A 16,128-nucleotide genomic window follows, 5' to 3' on the forward strand; every position below is an offset into this window, starting at 1 on the left:
TGCAGCACTGTTACACTCTATCATTCTGCCTTCTAGCTCTTTAAAGATTGTGCACTCAACAGGAGTACGTTTGTACCATTATTTGAAAAGGAGTCTTCCAAAAAAGACAGATACACAAGTGTGCTGCATCCAAAGATAGGACACACAGAACATGGTGCTGGTGCTCCTTGCAGGAGAAGAGGACTGCTACAGCAGCCCTTTAGGCAACGCTTTTGTGACCATTTCTAATGGCAGAATTCTGGTTTAGGTGCACAGAACACTTGCAGCACAGCTTTCAATGGACTTTTGCATCGCAAGAACAGCGTAGAGTGTGCCACATAAGCGCATGAAACAGCAACAACTGTGTGTTGTGTAGTATTGCCTGTATTTACCCAGTAACATTTGAAAAAGACTAACTAAACACAGGACTTGCCAATATGGCCACCAAGAAAGGATGAGAACTCTTTTCAACCAGCTGCAGCCTGCAAGACATTTATATGGTGAAGTGATTGCGGCTTTGCCCCCAGCTATTCGAAGCTAGGATGCAAGTTCCCCATTCCCTTAGTGCAAAGCTCTGCAGAGATGGGGCTATTCCCTTGGTTGCACCTGAATTCAACCTTTCAGCAAGGCACAAATGTTGGCAACATTGAGATCTAAATCCCAAACCATGTACTTGCTGATTTATCATTCCCAAATGAACCCACTGAGAGTTTGGTCACTCTGAACTGCCCTGGAGAGTACTGCAGGGGAAAGTGCACATATCAAATGCCTTACTTCTCAAAGAGAGTAGGAATCACCCGTTTGAACGCTTTTGGCTTAGGGCAATTTGTTTGTTAAGGAGGATTTTTGTTTGCTTTTTTTAACAGAGAGCTGGCAACAGCCAGAGCCCCTCCCTGCACAAAACGCACAAAGTTGTCCCCAGCTAATGGCCCCACAGCATAAAGCCCTTTCTCCTGAACACATTGGTAGGTGAATGGGTCAACGTCGATGGGGTTCCTCTTGGAGTTGACTGGCTGCTCACTGTCAATTGCCAAGTCAATGCCATTATTTGGTAGGAAGGAGAGGTTGGGGTTTGAGCCAATGAGAACAAAAGCCATAGAAATGTTAAAGATTTTCTGGTGACCGCTCTTATCCTGGAAGACACACTTCTTGTCCTCTCTGAAGGACAGGACATGATGTTCAGGAAGGCTGATATAACATTCATATGGCCCGGGACAAGCAACTGACTGTTCTTTCATCATCTGGTGGACTTTGTGGTACTCTGGATACATCATTTTGGGGAGCTGATTGAAGATGAGACCTGGATCGTTGACCCTTCTGCGAAAGGCGTGGATCACTGGGATGTTGCAATGGTGAGCAAAGAGAATTGCATCAGCAGCTGTCAGCCCGGCACCTACAATCAAGACTGGATCTGATGTCATGCTAACCTTCTTGTTCTTCACTGCTTCTTCAAGGGCAGAGAGTTTGTGATGGACAAAAGGAAGGTTCTCTCCATTAACTCCAAGGTTGGTTGGACTGTCATATGTTCCAGTGGCTAAAACCACATTCTCTGCATAGATGGAGAAGGGTTGCTGACCACCATTAATGTTTTTGATGAATCCATCCACCTGGAAAAGATTTCCACTAGCAATCGGGTCATCTTCCTTCTCTTTCTCGGGGAAATCCCAGAAGGAGTCACTGTTCCCCTCAGAATCCTGCTGTGCATAGCTGGAGCTTACATCTGGGCTCACTTTCCTCACAGATGTCACAACACTCCCACAGATAAAGTTCTTCTGCAGCCCTTTCTTTGCCACATAATGTTGGTAATACTGAGCAATGTCTTCTGCTGTGGCTCTGTTATTCCTGAGGCCCCTGTAACAGGATATTATAAATGATGGTTGAACAGTGAAATTCAGAGGCTTCTCCCTCCTCAGTTGCATGTACTGAAGGGCTATCTATCCTGGCACTAATGGAGAAACTGGGCCTGCATTCTCTTCCTTGCTAGTTTTACCCCAGAGCAATCCAATTGATTTCAGTGGAATTACTCCTAATACACAAGTCTGAACAGTTGGGCTCACTATCAGAAATAATTGGAAGAGGCAATACGGTTGGATATGAAAACCCCACAAAAACTTTAGCAACATATTTACTCCTTTACTACCCTCCCTATCACTTCCAATTTATTTTTTTCTCGTGAGCTTTTCCAGACCTAGGTTTATAGCATGTACATTCTAACAATAGCAAAAGTAGCCTAAGTATTTGAAATCTAACATCTGAATGATTACACTGTACTTTCTGTCCCACTGTACATCTGTCTGATTAGAATACTTGTAAATGTGGGACAATATATAAATGGGCTACACTATCCCAAAATTATGGTTTCCACACCTATTAATTCAGATTTTTAAATGTAACTGCTGGCCACATGCTGATCTGTTACCCCAGTGTACATTCAGAACTAACTGCTCTGCGGTCCATGGAGTTACTCTGAATTTATACCACCAGCACTGAGTACCAAATAGATTTTTCTTGGGGATTTCTTCGACTCACTGAAACTGGCCATAATAGGTAGCCAGCTGGACTTCATACCAAATTACTTATTTGCCCAAAAATCCTTTGGCTATTTGGGCAATGTCACATCAGTCTCCTCACCTCCTCTTTTTCCTCATCCAGTCTTTGAGCTGAAGGTCTGGAAGTCCCATCCATTCCCCTTGGCTCAAAGTGATCGTAGATCCCTCAATAAACTGCAAGAACAAACACCGAATGAGTTAAGCAACTGAAAATGAAAGGGAATAAGCACTAATGGAACAAGAACACTGTTCTGTTAAGTTCCAGTAAATCAAGCTTTAGTGTCACCAAGGGACCTCGGCTGATCCAGATGTTTGGATGGAACAAACGGCAGTAGTAGGCTGGGAGGGCAAATCTCTCCTGCACATTCAAACCAGCTCACTTTTTGGTGGGTGTAAAAGCAGAGCCCTGCTGGATCCTGGTTGTCTAGCTGATTAGCTTGTTCAGCCCTTTACATCTTTAATCATGATACTGACTATTGTGTAATACATATTTCATAAAGTTAAGCATTCATGTCTACATACATGCCAGGCACCCCCAGGAGGGTTTCTGCCAAGGACCAGATGGGGAATGGCTCTGTTGGTCTTGTGCCACCAAGTGAGGACAGATTCTGCAGTTCCACCAAAGTCTGTATCGGGACGCAGCAGAGTGTCAAAAAGAAGAGCCACGGGGCTCTGGGATCGTCCCTCCAAACCTTCAGACAGGTACTCCAGATCCTAAAAGACAAGGCAGATACTTAGAGCCTGCATCATAGAACACATGATATCACCTCAAAATGCAGCAGTAATGTAATATCATTAGGTGCTCAGTAGAGCTGAACGTCTCTTAGTCAGAATAAGTCCGATATGGCACATAAGCCCGGTCTGGATGATTTGAGCAGCGCACAGCCCTTGTGCTGGCCCTATATACCATCATGATTTGGGAAACAAATTAACCCATGCTTAAGGCTTCTGTTGTCAGCATGCTCTGGGCATATGATGGTGGTGATGTGTTCCATCTACTTCTTCCTGGTAAAAGGCAAATTCATTTGATACAAACCTGGTCTATAATGGAGACTTCTGGTGTTTCCTCTAGTTTCCTCTGTAGGATAGGATGAGGATGAACAGAGCCCCTTTTGATGTAAGGGATATAACCAGACAGCAGGTAGGAAAGGCAAATTCCTGAAGGACCATTCCCTGAACAAACACAATTAAATTAATATTGCATCACTGTGGTTGGAACAATAGTCCTTTTAAAGCATCTTACCAGATATGCAGTATGGTCCAGTGGATAGATTTCGACTCAGGAGAACTGGGTTCTAGTCTCAAGTCAACCATGGTTCTGCTGCATGGCCTTGGAGAAATCACTTCACTTCTCTGTTTCCCTTTTTGTCTGTCATATCTATTTGTATTATAAGCTGTTCAGGGCAGGGGCTGTTTCTTACAAGGTCTACGTACAAAGCCTAGCACCCTGGAACCCTGATCCCAGTTGGGACCTCTTAGTGCTACTGACACTAATAAGCTGGGGTTTTGTCAAACACTGGCAAAGTAGCAGGCTCGGAAGAGAGCTGCATTTTTCAAAGGATGATGTTCAGGAATTAAACCTGCTCTTGGACTTTGAGGGTACATCCACACACTGCACACTACACCCAGAGCTGTGGGACCCACACTTGTGGACTCTGTTTCCAAGCCTGTGTTTGAGCACTCACACTGCATTGTAAACCTGGGTTTACAATTGCTGCACCCAGATCGCAGCTGTGCTTCTGACTCAGGTCTACAGCTTGACCCTAGTCCACACTGTAAAACGACAGGACCCAAGCCACAGCTGGAATCCGGCTCTGACCCACCCCCTAGCAGGGTCCTAATTCCCACGTCTTGAGTGCTTGCTGACCTGAGTCAGAATGATTTGTATATGGATGGAAGGGGGGGCTCAAACCCCAGAAGAGTTAAGGCTTCATTCTTTCCTGCCTAAATGCAACTTGCATCACTTCATAATCTTGAAGGAAAAATCAGACACTGCTATGATGTGCATTCACGTGGGATAGCGAATATCTGAGATCTGAGGTGGTGCTGCTGTACATCAGACAGCAGGATCAAGTCCTTGGTGCCTACTACTCAACGCCACTGTCTACAGTCATTTTGAAGCAAGTAGGTTATTAGGAAGAGATGTAGGATCTTTATTGCTCACTTCAAGGTATTACCTCATAGGGCCAAGGAATTCAGACCTGGACTCTTCCCAGTTACCACTATGTGACAGAAGATATGTAGAGCAGGGGGTGGGCACACAATGTCTCATATGCCAATTCTCTAGTCACTGGGATACTGGTCACTGATTCTGCAGAAGACCCTGTTCTGAAACTGGCCAAATTTCTCACCTTAAATTTGGACGCTCTCTAACCTGTTGACTGATTGATTTAACTGAAGCTAATGGAGTTGCTATTGATTACAGTAGGTCTCCAATCAGCCCTATAGGTTTAGTTCTCTCCTGTCTTTGTTCTCTCTCCTTCTATTCACTGGAAGGAGGCAGTGAGCTGGAGGTTGGGCAAAGAGCTCTCCCTCCCCCACCACCACCACCCCTCAAAATATGACACTTTGAACAAATAGCTGGATGGCTAAAATTTTCCTACTGACCACCCAACAACTGGCTTCAGAAGCGAATATACATACTCTATGTCAGTGTACAGTGGAGTAGTGTGTGGAAAGTTTTCACGTGGCTGTTTTCCAATATGTTTAATATTTTACAGTGTCTATATAACTAGCTGTCAGCCTCTACAGCTCAAAGCTTTGTTGCTCTTTAGTATATGACTAACCACCATTACATAATGCAGTGTCAGAAAACCAGTCAGGGTGACTCAGCAGCCTGTAACATTCTGTGTGCACTTTCATAGCATTGTGGACATAATCCCTGCTCTGGGAGCAATGAACTGCAGGGAGCAAAGGCCACTTCTCAATTCTATTCCTAACACTGTTCTCACTTAGATTAGAGAAAAAGCCAAGTGTAAATAATGATGGAAATAAAACCCCAATAATTAACTTGAAACAGAACCAGGATATAAGTCATCCTTAACTTGCTCTTTTGTTGTTGGGGTTACATCAGAGTTCCTGTCCAGTATTTAAACATCTGGTTACATGAGGCGGAGTTATGGACAAAGCTGCAGTTATAAATATGAATCTTTAAGTCCCATAAAGTAGGCCAGATACACTCCTGCCTTTGTGTCCCTTCATGCCACTTCAATGGCACAAGGAACCAGACAGCAGTTGGATCTGATCAACTGACTGCCCTGGCACGAGGGAGCTCTCAGCTGTCACAGAGCCAGTATAGACAACCCCTGGAGTACTCTCCAGGGATCTCCAGCTGGCAATGTTCCTGGAGCTGCTCAGAAAACCAGAGCCTCCCTTCTCCCGTGCAGGGGGCGAAATCTCTGCACTGGTAACACTCAGAGTGGTCTTTAAGTTAAACTTGTTTTGGAATTGGACCCTTTTAAAAAGGTAGTACCAAGAATTTACCAATCCCATCCCAAGAAAAACAAGCTTCTCAATTGTCTGTCTAAGAATGCCTCTCAGGATTCAGCCCCCTGGGACAAGTGTCCACCTCACAAAACTACTATACAAAGGATTAAGTGGAACTTTTGTGGTGCATAAACCTTGTACGGGCTCACTCCACTGGGGAGAATTTCGCCCTGGTTTAGATGGTGGGCATGTAACAAGCCCAGCACTAGCAAAGCATTGAAGCACATTGACTCCCAGGAAAGTCAATGGGGCTCATGTCTTAATTTAGGAAGGCACCTAAGCACAAGCTTGAGTGAAAAGGGAAGGACTCCTTTATGCCAGAGAAGCCTCTGCTTGGTCATAGCTGATCACGTCAGTGACACATCTGATATGAAGAGTGAGCGTGTCTAACTAACCTCAAGAGGGCATTTGCAAACAAGAAGTTCCTGTTCCTGATTCACTCACCAAACATCAAACTAACTGGCTTTCTAAAACTGTGAAGAGAAGCATAACTTTTGCATTCCTACAAACAGCTGTTTTAAAAATTAAACTACTACACATATTTTTCACTGTGTAAACCTGAACCAAACCCCATCGATCTCCATGTAAAGAGTCTCAGAGACTTCAGTAGCTTTGGATCAGACCCTAAACCAGAGGTGGGCAAACTACGACCCGCGGGCCACATCCGGCTTGCAGGACCGTCCTGCCCAGCCGGAGCTCCTGGCCTGGGAGGCTCGCCCCCAGCCCCTCCCCCCCGTTCCCCCTTCCCCTCAGCCTCGGCTCACAGCGCCAGGCTCTGGGCAGTGGGGCTCTGAGCTCCTGGGGCGGGGCAGTGCAGCTACAGAGCCTGGCCTGACCCAGGGCTCCAGGCAGCGCGGTAAGGGGGGAGGGAGGGCAGGGGAGTTTGGGGGGGGGGGGTGTGCTCAGGGGCTAGGGGTGTGGATAGGGGTCAGGGCAGTCAGAGGGTGGGGAACAAAGGGGTTGAAAGGAGAGGGGGGTTGGATGGGGCAGCAGTGGGCAGTTAGGGGCGGTGGGTCCAGGGGCGATCAGGGAGAAGGGGTGGTTGGATGGGGCAGGGGTCACAGGGGACAGTCAGGAAGGAGAGGGGAGGTTGGATAGGGTAGGGGCTCTGGGGGCGGTCAGGGGACAAGAAGCAGGGCGGAGGGGTCGAATAGGGGGTGGGGGCTGGGCAATGCCTGGCTGTTTGGGGAGGCACAGCCTCCCCTAACCGGCCCTCCATACAATTTCAGAAACTCGATGCGGCCCTCAGGCCAAAAAGTTTGCTCACTCCTGCCCTAAACACATACACTCAAACACTAAACTTCACAAAATTAAACACTAGTTGACTCCTTGCCAGGTGAAAGTCACAATACAATAATTTCAAACCGCTCCAAAACACCCATGAGACAAACAAACAGGCTCAACCGAATGTCCTAAAGGTCAGACAATTCTGTTTTAAAACAGTAATAAATGATCATTGATATTCTTATTTTCTTAAGCCAAATTATCCTTTCTTGACTGTAGCAAAAACTGAGGGGATATCATTCCCAGAACATTTCTAGATTTAATTACAGCTTTTGGAACAATGCATGAGGATGTCAGATATAATAGGTCTTAGTAAGACTACCGCACTGGAGAACACGGATTACATTGCCAAAATATTACTTACCTATAACAACAATGGGAAGTGGTTTGGAATAACTTTTGTTTGGGACTTTGTTCAACACTGGATACATCTTCACATCTGAAAGGATTCAGGACCAGAAAAATCTACCTGTAATGACAAAAAAGCACAACCATTAACTCTTTTTTTTTATTAAAAAAAAAAAACAACAAATACTCTCTCCTCTTCATAGCCCTCGGTAGCAGCTGATCTAAAATATTATCACTCATTTTACATACAATGGAGTTCAATTTCAGCTCCCATACAGTATAGGTGTAAATTTTGTATTGGAAACCTATGGCATAATTAGGATTTGACCTTAAACAAAAAAAAGATGTCCTTATTTTAGTCCTTCATGGACATTTTTGGTCCACATGACACAACTGCCAGCCTCTACTCAAGACAGGCCAAGGACTCAAACAACAGGGAACGTTGCAGATGGGTCATGGGAAGATTTTCCCTTCTCCTATGAAGACTACATATCATGGGCTAAGTTCTTGTTACAGTGACTTTAAGGGCCATTTGGTAATTTTCCAAGCTGTTTGTGCTAACCCAACATATTTCTTCAAGGAGGTTCTTGTGACATTTGTCTTTTTAGAGAAATTTGCACATTCATGGAGCGTTGGAGTTTGCATCTGAGTCTAAACTTCTGCTTGAAGACTTGAAAGCTGTTGGCATCATTTTCAAAAAAAATGCCCCATCACGTTGCTAAAGGTTTGAGTAATTTGAACTGCTAAAGCACTAAACCACTGGGTGCAGTTGTTAACAAGTTTTTTTAAAAGCAATATCCTTGTTCTCTTGCAATGAGAGGTGTTACTGTCACATTCATGGAGTGACAAACTATTTATGTCCATCTGTTAATCTGACATAGGTCCTTAACAACACTGAGATCCCATGTATATGTAGAGTTCTGAATCAGAGCTTGTTAAGCCATCCAGTGACAAATAACAAACCTATCATCCAATCTCCTAGCAACTGAGTAGGAGAATAGGAGTGAGACGGGTTGGTAAACCCTTACCTGTCCTGTCCCTTGTCAATTTTAATTCAGCAGCACAGTGACCAGGCATGTACGCTAAGTGCAAGCTAGCCACACCTAACTCACTGCTATCTTGAGGCTGCAGTGACTTTCCCACCGTAAATAAATAATTCCAAAGTTGTTTGAATGAATTTGTATTATTCATCTGTACTTTCAGTGCTGCTAATCCACTGAGTCCAGAAAGGGTTACGAATTCTCTGTTGTTACTAAGTCTAGACAAACAAACATTCTCAATAGAAATCTTCAGCTAGCCTCCAGAAAATGAAATTAAATTAACACGGTCATAATTTTGAAAACCTATCAGAATCTGTTGAATGGAATGACTTGGCTCAGCAGGGCATTCTCGTCTTTTCATTGAGTGTAGAAAGATCTTTGGTAAGTGTGCTATACATTCCCAAACAAGCTTGGCAGGTCATAATGTTTGACATAATCCTCTCACCACAAATGTCATCCAACTGTGCAGCCGTTCAGTTAAACTGAAGTGTACTTCACTACTTAATGCAAGAATCTACTAAATTGCCAGCAGATTGCATGAGAAGCCACACAAATTTTACCTTGAAGTTCAAAAAAAAAAATCTAGTAATCAGGTTTTCTGAATATAGTCTTTGAGACGCTGATACTCCTGTACTGTACAATATATCCCTTTGCCATAAATGAACTGCAATTAGTCTTTTACCTACTGCCTTTCCTCTGGCAGGATCTCAATTCATGTTGCTAATTCTCACATATTCTGTGTGTTGGAGTAACTTGCCTCTGAAATGTAGCCAGCTGTGGAACAGAAGATGGTAACTATTCCAAAAGGGTAAAATTCACCCCTGAGCAGAGAGAAAGTGCAAGGCCTATGTACATTGTGTATAGTCTTTCTGGTAAAGATCTGCACAAAAGTGAATTTCAGCCATGTTGCATGAAAGATGAAGGGAAGTTAATATCTTACTTCTGGGCATCAAAAACCAGTTATTAAATGCAATAGGTAGATAGACCAATGGCAAGAAGCAAGACAGCTTTGGCACTGGTAAAGTCAAAAAGTAGGCATTTCACTAACTTTTTGAAGAAGGTTACACTGGTGGGTGGTGTTCACAAAATAGCCAGTGTTTTCATGCAAGGGAAAAAAATAGACAAACATGCAGTTTTAGCCAGTAACATCTCCCATCTGAACAAACAAAAGCATCATGGATCTTCTGGAATCAAGTCCTGGCTACTTTTTGCTTTGTACCGTTTCTTTTGACAGCATTCCACCACCTGGAAATGAGTGATGCCAAAGAGTCCATGCTTACCTGGTCATTAGGAATTAGCACATAGAGATCTATATTTCTGCATCAAAACTCTAATGATATCTATTGGCCTTTAACTGTTATTAATTTATGGGTGAAAGAAATGAAATGATTTATTGTGACATTAAGTAACATTTGATCACGGCCTACTAAATGTGTGTGAGTGTTAAGCATGAAGCATTTAAACGGTGAACCAGATGATCCTGTGGAAAGGCTCAGCTAGTTTGAGCCTGTGAAATTCTTCTGTATTTTTTTTATAATGGGGAGGGGGGATTTCTTTTTATTTTGTATTTGCTGGGGGTGGAGGGAGTGTTGAGTCCCGCCCCTGGAGAGGTGGGAGCCCCTGGGGGGGGGAGATTGCAGAGTGAGCCTGCCATGCATTCACCCCACAGAGATGGCTCCTGCTGCTCCCATCCCATATGGCTGGGCCCAGCTTCCTGCCACACGGGGTCCCAGTGTTGCACAGGTTTGACCCAGCCTCGTCATGACGGAGGGGCAACCAGGCCAAACCTGAGCAATGCTTCAATCCCATGTGCCCAGTCACAATGCCCAAAGCAGGGAGCTGGGCCCAGCCTCACGGGACAGGTGGCGTTGGAACAATTTTTACCGGGGAGGGAGGCGGAAACCATGTATGTGAGTTATTACTAGTTCAAATTGGGGGTGTAGTAGCACCCCTAGCCCCACTAGTTCCAGCACTTATGTTTGGGGCAGCTTGCTCGCTCTGCCACCAGGTTGCAGTGGCCAGAGTGGGAAGCCAGACCCACCCCTGCAGGACAGGAACCACAGTAGCCACTGCTGCAAGGCGAGTTTTTCCTTTTTATACTTAGGTTTTCAAATTTAATTTTGTGTTATTTCGCATTTGCAAAAAAAAAAAAAACACGAGGGGTTCGAACCAGTGCTGAGCTGCCAGAAGCTGAAGGACCGCAGGGCTGCCAGGCGAGTAGAAATTCTCAGGGGAGCCTCCCCAGCCGAGAGCTCAGGCAGGACGGACAGGACAGTCCTGCGGGCTGCATGTGGCCTGCAGGCCAGAGTTTGCTGAACCCCTTTAACAACCGGTTCTAAACCAGTTTCAAAATTTAATAACCGGTTTGCGTGAACCGGCTCCAGCTCATCACTTGTTCTAACTATAGTAATCATGGAACATAAGTGTAAAGTCTCAGACTTTTATCAGCCCAGGGCCTGTTTTTATAACCAGGTTCTAAGTCCTCTATAAATAGAGCACTGTCATAGAAAAACACAGTCGTAACTTTAACTATTTCAGGACAGCTGGTGTTGCCTCTGGGCATACTAGGATCTGAGCAGCACCAATACACAGACTGTGGCATGGTGAATTTCTAAACTAAATTAACAATAACTTTCCCTGGAATCTAACTGTGGAGACTTTCTGTCTAACTGGACGCATCTTCCCTCCCACTCTGCCTTTAAATCGCTTCCTTTCTTGATCCCTCCTTTTCACATCTATCTGTGCAGCTTCTAGGCAGAGTTTCATATTGTAGCCTTGACAAAAAGCACTAAACTATATGCAGACAGGTTACAACCCTCCCGCTCACAACTACTTTACCTGCTGCTGAAGGATAAGGCATTCCAGCCATGTGCCAGAGCTAATCAGAAACAGGCACATGGTAAACTCCCTGCTATACAGCCACATCTCTCCCCCCTCCCCAGATGCAATTGCAGGAGTTCAGCTCTAAGCAGTTGGGGTGGCTGTGTGAGACCAGGGAGTTGGAACTGCCATTCTATACAGCAGGATAGTCTCTCAGGCAGCATAAATTATAATGCACTTTACCTGGGTAGTGCCCGCCTGAAGAGTGGCAGGAGCTCTGACTCCATGGCTGTTCCACACAACATACAGGTCCGTGTTAGGTTTCCTAGCAGAGCTAACCATGCACCTTCAGACTAGAATTTGTTTAGATTAAGCGGGGGAAGAGGAGGGATACAAAGTCCCTAAAAGACAGCCGTGTGTATTTCTCCAACACTCTGCAGAAACACTGCTGATAAAATGGCCGCATGCTGTCTGCAGATGGGCAATGGACCATGAACCAGCCACTGGCAGCACAGCGTAAGATAATATCTAGCAGCAGTCTCAGCAGCAGCATAAGTGCTTCTTTTAGGGGACATGGGTGGGGCAAGATGGGCCAGAACCAGCTGTGTAGTTCTGCCTTCATCAGTAGCAGGTTGCCTTGGCCTCTAGCTGTTCTGCTCTGCTGTCATCCACCCCTACAGCAGAGGCCCAGGAGCTGTGGACTGCCCACGATAAGTCGATTCCCCCTTCTATGGCTTTTGATATGTAAAAGGAAGGAGACATTCATGAGAATTATACCCAGAGTTATTGGCAAGAGTAGCACCACTGGCTACACTGGGGGGATGTCTTGGATCCAAACCCAGACTGGATAAAACTAGCACTAAAACAGATGAAAATAAAAACCAAGTGTACCTCCTTATGCCAATTTCATTGCTGTGCATCTAGCTAAAGTTAGGTGACGAATACCTCTGGATACCATTTCCTTATTGTGTAGAGTAATATGCAAACAACTGTGATGGAAAATAAGTTAATACTTATCCTAGCACAGCTCTATTGATTAAATAAGTATTCCCTCCCTGCTTTACAGCTGTCACCTGTATAGTTTATAGTAATTACCTGTTTTATAATAAGAAAGCTAACACCAATGGGCCAGGTTCTGCACCAGTTTACACCTTTGCAAATGTGTTCCATTCATTTGCATGAATGGAAACCAGGATTTAGCTCAATATAGACTAGAAACTGCTGAAGACACAGGAGGGAAAAATTCTCTCATGCCATTAGAGCCAAAGATAAAATCTTTGGATCACTCTCAGAATGGAGAGGACTCAGTCCCTCCATTGAAATCCAGACAGCAGGTCAAATCCTACTCACCTTCAGCAGCATTGCACAAGTGCCTAAGGTGCGTGGGAGTTTTCCCAGGGTTTATACTGAACTTGCTATGGAAGTGCAATGGGGGAAGAAGCTGGTCAAATAGAAGAAACTAGGTTGTTTTCCTTTTCACCTTCCTTTATGTAAAACACAACACCCAGTATTCAAAGTCAGCCAGCTCAATGATTCCGTTCATAGTATTGGCTTCTAATTTAGGATTCCACCTTAAATGTTCCTCTCCCTGCAACCCACCTCCCGCCCCAATCTGGAAGTGCTTTCTGTTCTATTATTACTGTGCTCCAGAATCCATCTCCCTCATTACCACCAATGTGTCTCACTGATTAGGTAATGTTCTGGCTAGGAGAAGTGCCTAACTTATCCATCTAGGGCCAAATCCTGCTCTCCTTACACATGTACTCCCATTGGACTTAAAGGTATCACTCATGTAAAGCAAACCAGTGTGACCTCTAGTGCACCCTGAAAATACAACTGAAATGAATTAAAAATCCAAAGAAGAGAGAGAGAGCGCGCGTGCGTGAGCAGTGATCTGTTAGCAATACACTGGAGCAACTTTAGTAGCGAGAGCCAAGTTCTGCTGCCCTGATGCAACCAAAGCTCCCAGAGTCATCCACAGGAGTCTTACTTAAGTAAGAACCATAAAACTAGACCAGTACAACACATGGAGAGATTTTAAGAAGGGCAGTGCAGCTGTAAATAATGTAGCAGCTTGCAGGTGTTTCTGTGAGATTCAGGTGTAACAGGAGCCACACAAACTTGTCACAAACACAGCAGTTTCCATCAGTTGTTTTCTGTTTCTCTGTTAATTTGATAGGCAGCTTTTTGTAATGTCATTTGATTTCAGTCATTCATTTTTTTAAAATACTGAAACTCCAACAGTTGAGTGCAGTTTAAACTTTACTGCATCCTTCTAAAGTTTTAACAGAATCTTTCTGCTTGCATTTCTTCTCTGTGTAAATTCAAAAGCTTGTCTCTCAGCAACAGAAGTTTGCTGACCCTCCTTGTCAGTCTTATTCTTGTGATTCCAATGCAAAGCATTCCATAGACACAACTGAGGAACAATCCAGTTATGTGGTTCATTAAGCTGACACCTTCTTTCTAAGAGCATTCCCTTGTGCCATTCTAGAAAGCAATATGCTACTCATGCCTGGCTAATAAAGCTTTCTTTATTCATCTACAGTCCTCTTACCTCAGGAAATGAAGGTGATGAGAAGGAAAGTCTGTGTGTCAGTACCTGTATTTTTAGAGAAGCAGAACACCCCATGCATCTTGACCGTATATTGCTCCCAGCTCCAAGGCAGCTGTTAAATATACTAGGCAACCAGTTCCTAGTTTAAGGAGGTGGGGTTGAAGCCTGGGTGGGAGGGACTAGGAAAATGGCTCATAAGCATGAGTCAGCAACACTACCTAACTTACCCTGTTTATGAACGAACAATGCAGAGTCACTTTGTGCTGTTAAGTTGATAGTATAAAGGAAATAAATATGGTGAAAAACAGCCTGGAAGGAACTATGCCCCTGTTGCTCCCATATGACAAGAATCCAACACTCAGTAGATTTAATCCCTTTTTATTTTTAGTTTAAGAGTCTTGCGTAAATTAATCTGAGTTTTATTGTGGTGGTGTTTGGAGTTTTATTCTTATTTAAAACACCTAGCTGACACAGCAATAATTACTGTAATTAAGGGTGGCAGGATAGCACAGCATGCTTTCATTAAAACTGAAGGATCTTTTAGGACTATGTAGAGTCAGCAGTATTGTAATTACAGCTGATCAACAAAAATAGGGGGAAGGGGGATTTGCAACGTCCTCCCCTTCTGGTTGAGATTTTGAATTTCAACCACACTTTATTGTAAGAAGCTGGCTAGTGCATATTACATACACACCACTGCCCCCTAGTGAAATACTGGCAGACCAGGGGTCCAACTTTTCATCCAAACTGATGCGGGTATTGTGCGATCTAGTGAAGACCAAGGCTCTCAAGACCACCATTTACAATTAGGATTGCCAACTTTCTAATTGCACAAAACCAAACACCCTAGCCCTGGCCCCTCCCTGAAGCTGCTCCCCTACCCCAAGGCTCTGCCCCACTCACTACATTCCCCCTTCCTTGGTGGCTCGCTCTCCCCCACCCTCACTCACTTTCACTGGGCTGGGGCAGGCGTTTGGGAGGGCGTGAGGGCTCCAGCTAGGGGTGTGGTCTCTGGGGTGGGGCTGGGACTGAGGGGTTTGGGGTGCAGGAGGAGGCTCTGGGTTTGAGGGCTTCAGGACTGTGCCAAAAGGTTGGGGTGCAGGAGTGTGTGAAGGCTCTGGGCTGGCGGTGCAGTATCTGGGGTGGGGGCAGGGATGAGAGGTTTGGAGTGCAGGAGGGGGCTCTGGGTTTGGGGGGGCTCAGGGCTGGAGCAGCAGGTTGGAGTGCAGGAGGAGGCTTCAGGCTGCGGCCGACGGATTCGGAGTGTGGGAGGGGGCTGCGGATTGAGGCAGGGGGTTGGAGTGTAGGAGGGGGTGAGGGCTCTGGGGTGGGGCCAGAGATGAGAGGTTCAGAGTGTGGGAGGGGGCTCTGGGCTGGGGCAGGGGATTGGGGTACAGGAGGGGGTGAGGGTTCTGTGCTGGGGGTGTGGGCTCTGGGGTGTGGCCAGGGATGAGGGGTATTGGGGTGCAGGAGGGGGGTCTGGACTTCAGGGGGGGCTCAGGGCTGGGGCAGGGGCTTGGGAGCAGGCTTACCTCAGGTGGCTCCTGGTCAGTGGTGCAGCGGGACTAAGCCAGGCTTCCTGCCTGTCCTGACACCGCGTTGCACATGCCCCGGAAGCAGCCAGCAGGTCCAGCGCTAGTAGCTGGGAAAAGGAAGGCAAATTCTGCCAAATGCCACTTTGGACAGAGAGAGGTGACTCGCATACACTGTGGGATGGGTTCAGATGCACCCCCAGTGGACAAGGTCCAAGAACAGACAGGTTGTCCAGTGTCATCAACCAAAATGTAGGTGCGATACTTCCTAGGCTTGGTGGGCTCTTACAGGTGGTTTGTACCTAAATTTGCCACAGTAGTTGCCCTTCTCACTGACCTGGTGAAAAGCACCAGTCCCAGGAAGGTACAGTGGACGGAAGCCTGTGACAGGGCCTTCAGAACCTTAAAGAACCAGCTAATCCAGGGGCCAGTTCTTTTACACCCCGACTTCACGAAACAATTCATTTTGCAAACAGATGCATCGGAAGTAGTCCTCCAAAGCGAGGAAAATCCAGTCCTTTACATGAGTAGAAAGC

General features: G+C 45.5%; 1 protein-coding gene across 2 annotated transcripts; it reads right to left on the minus strand.

The window, feature by feature from the left end:
• Positions 1-345: 345 nt before the first annotated feature.
• On the minus strand, positions 346-14,187 carry OSGIN1 (oxidative stress induced growth inhibitor 1). 2 transcript variants are annotated; one of them, XM_048870600.2, is made up of 6 exons: positions 14,061-14,187; positions 7,663-7,767; positions 3,565-3,701; positions 3,051-3,242; positions 2,611-2,702; positions 346-1,830 (listed from the first exon to the last, which is right to left on the minus strand). In XM_048870600.2, exons 2-6 carry the CDS (start codon positions 7,727-7,729, stop codon positions 813-815), a joined length of 1,506 nt encoding a protein of 501 aa, XP_048726557.1. In that variant the 5' UTR covers positions 7,730-7,767; positions 14,061-14,187; the 3' UTR covers positions 346-812. The 2 variants fall into 2 exon arrangements, with proteins under 2 accessions (XP_048726557.1, XP_048726558.1); XM_048870601.2 differs by having other exon boundaries at positions 14,106-14,166.
• Positions 14,188-16,128: the final 1,941 nt, after the last annotated feature.

Source organism: Caretta caretta, chromosome 12, assembly GCF_965140235.1.
Source record: "Caretta caretta isolate rCarCar2 chromosome 12, rCarCar1.hap1, whole genome shotgun sequence".
NCBI classification, from domain to species: domain Eukaryota; kingdom Metazoa; phylum Chordata; order Testudines; family Cheloniidae; genus Caretta; species Caretta caretta.

What these genes read in the sequence shown, in the direction of transcription:
- OSGIN1 (XM_048870600.2), bottom strand. Translation starts at nt 7,729, where the DNA reads ATGTATCCAGTGTTGAACAAAGTCCCAAACAAAAGTTATTCCAAACCA. An exon ending in ACTTCCCATTGTTGTTATAG is followed by an intron (nt 3,702 to 7,662) that starts GTAAGTAATATT and finishes GTGTTTGTTCAG; the next exon opens with GGAATGGTCCTTCAGGAATT. An exon ending in AAGTCTCCATTATAGACCAG is followed by an intron (nt 3,243 to 3,564) that starts GTTTGTATCAAA and finishes CTTGTCTTTTAG; the next exon opens with GATCTGGAGTACCTGTCTGA.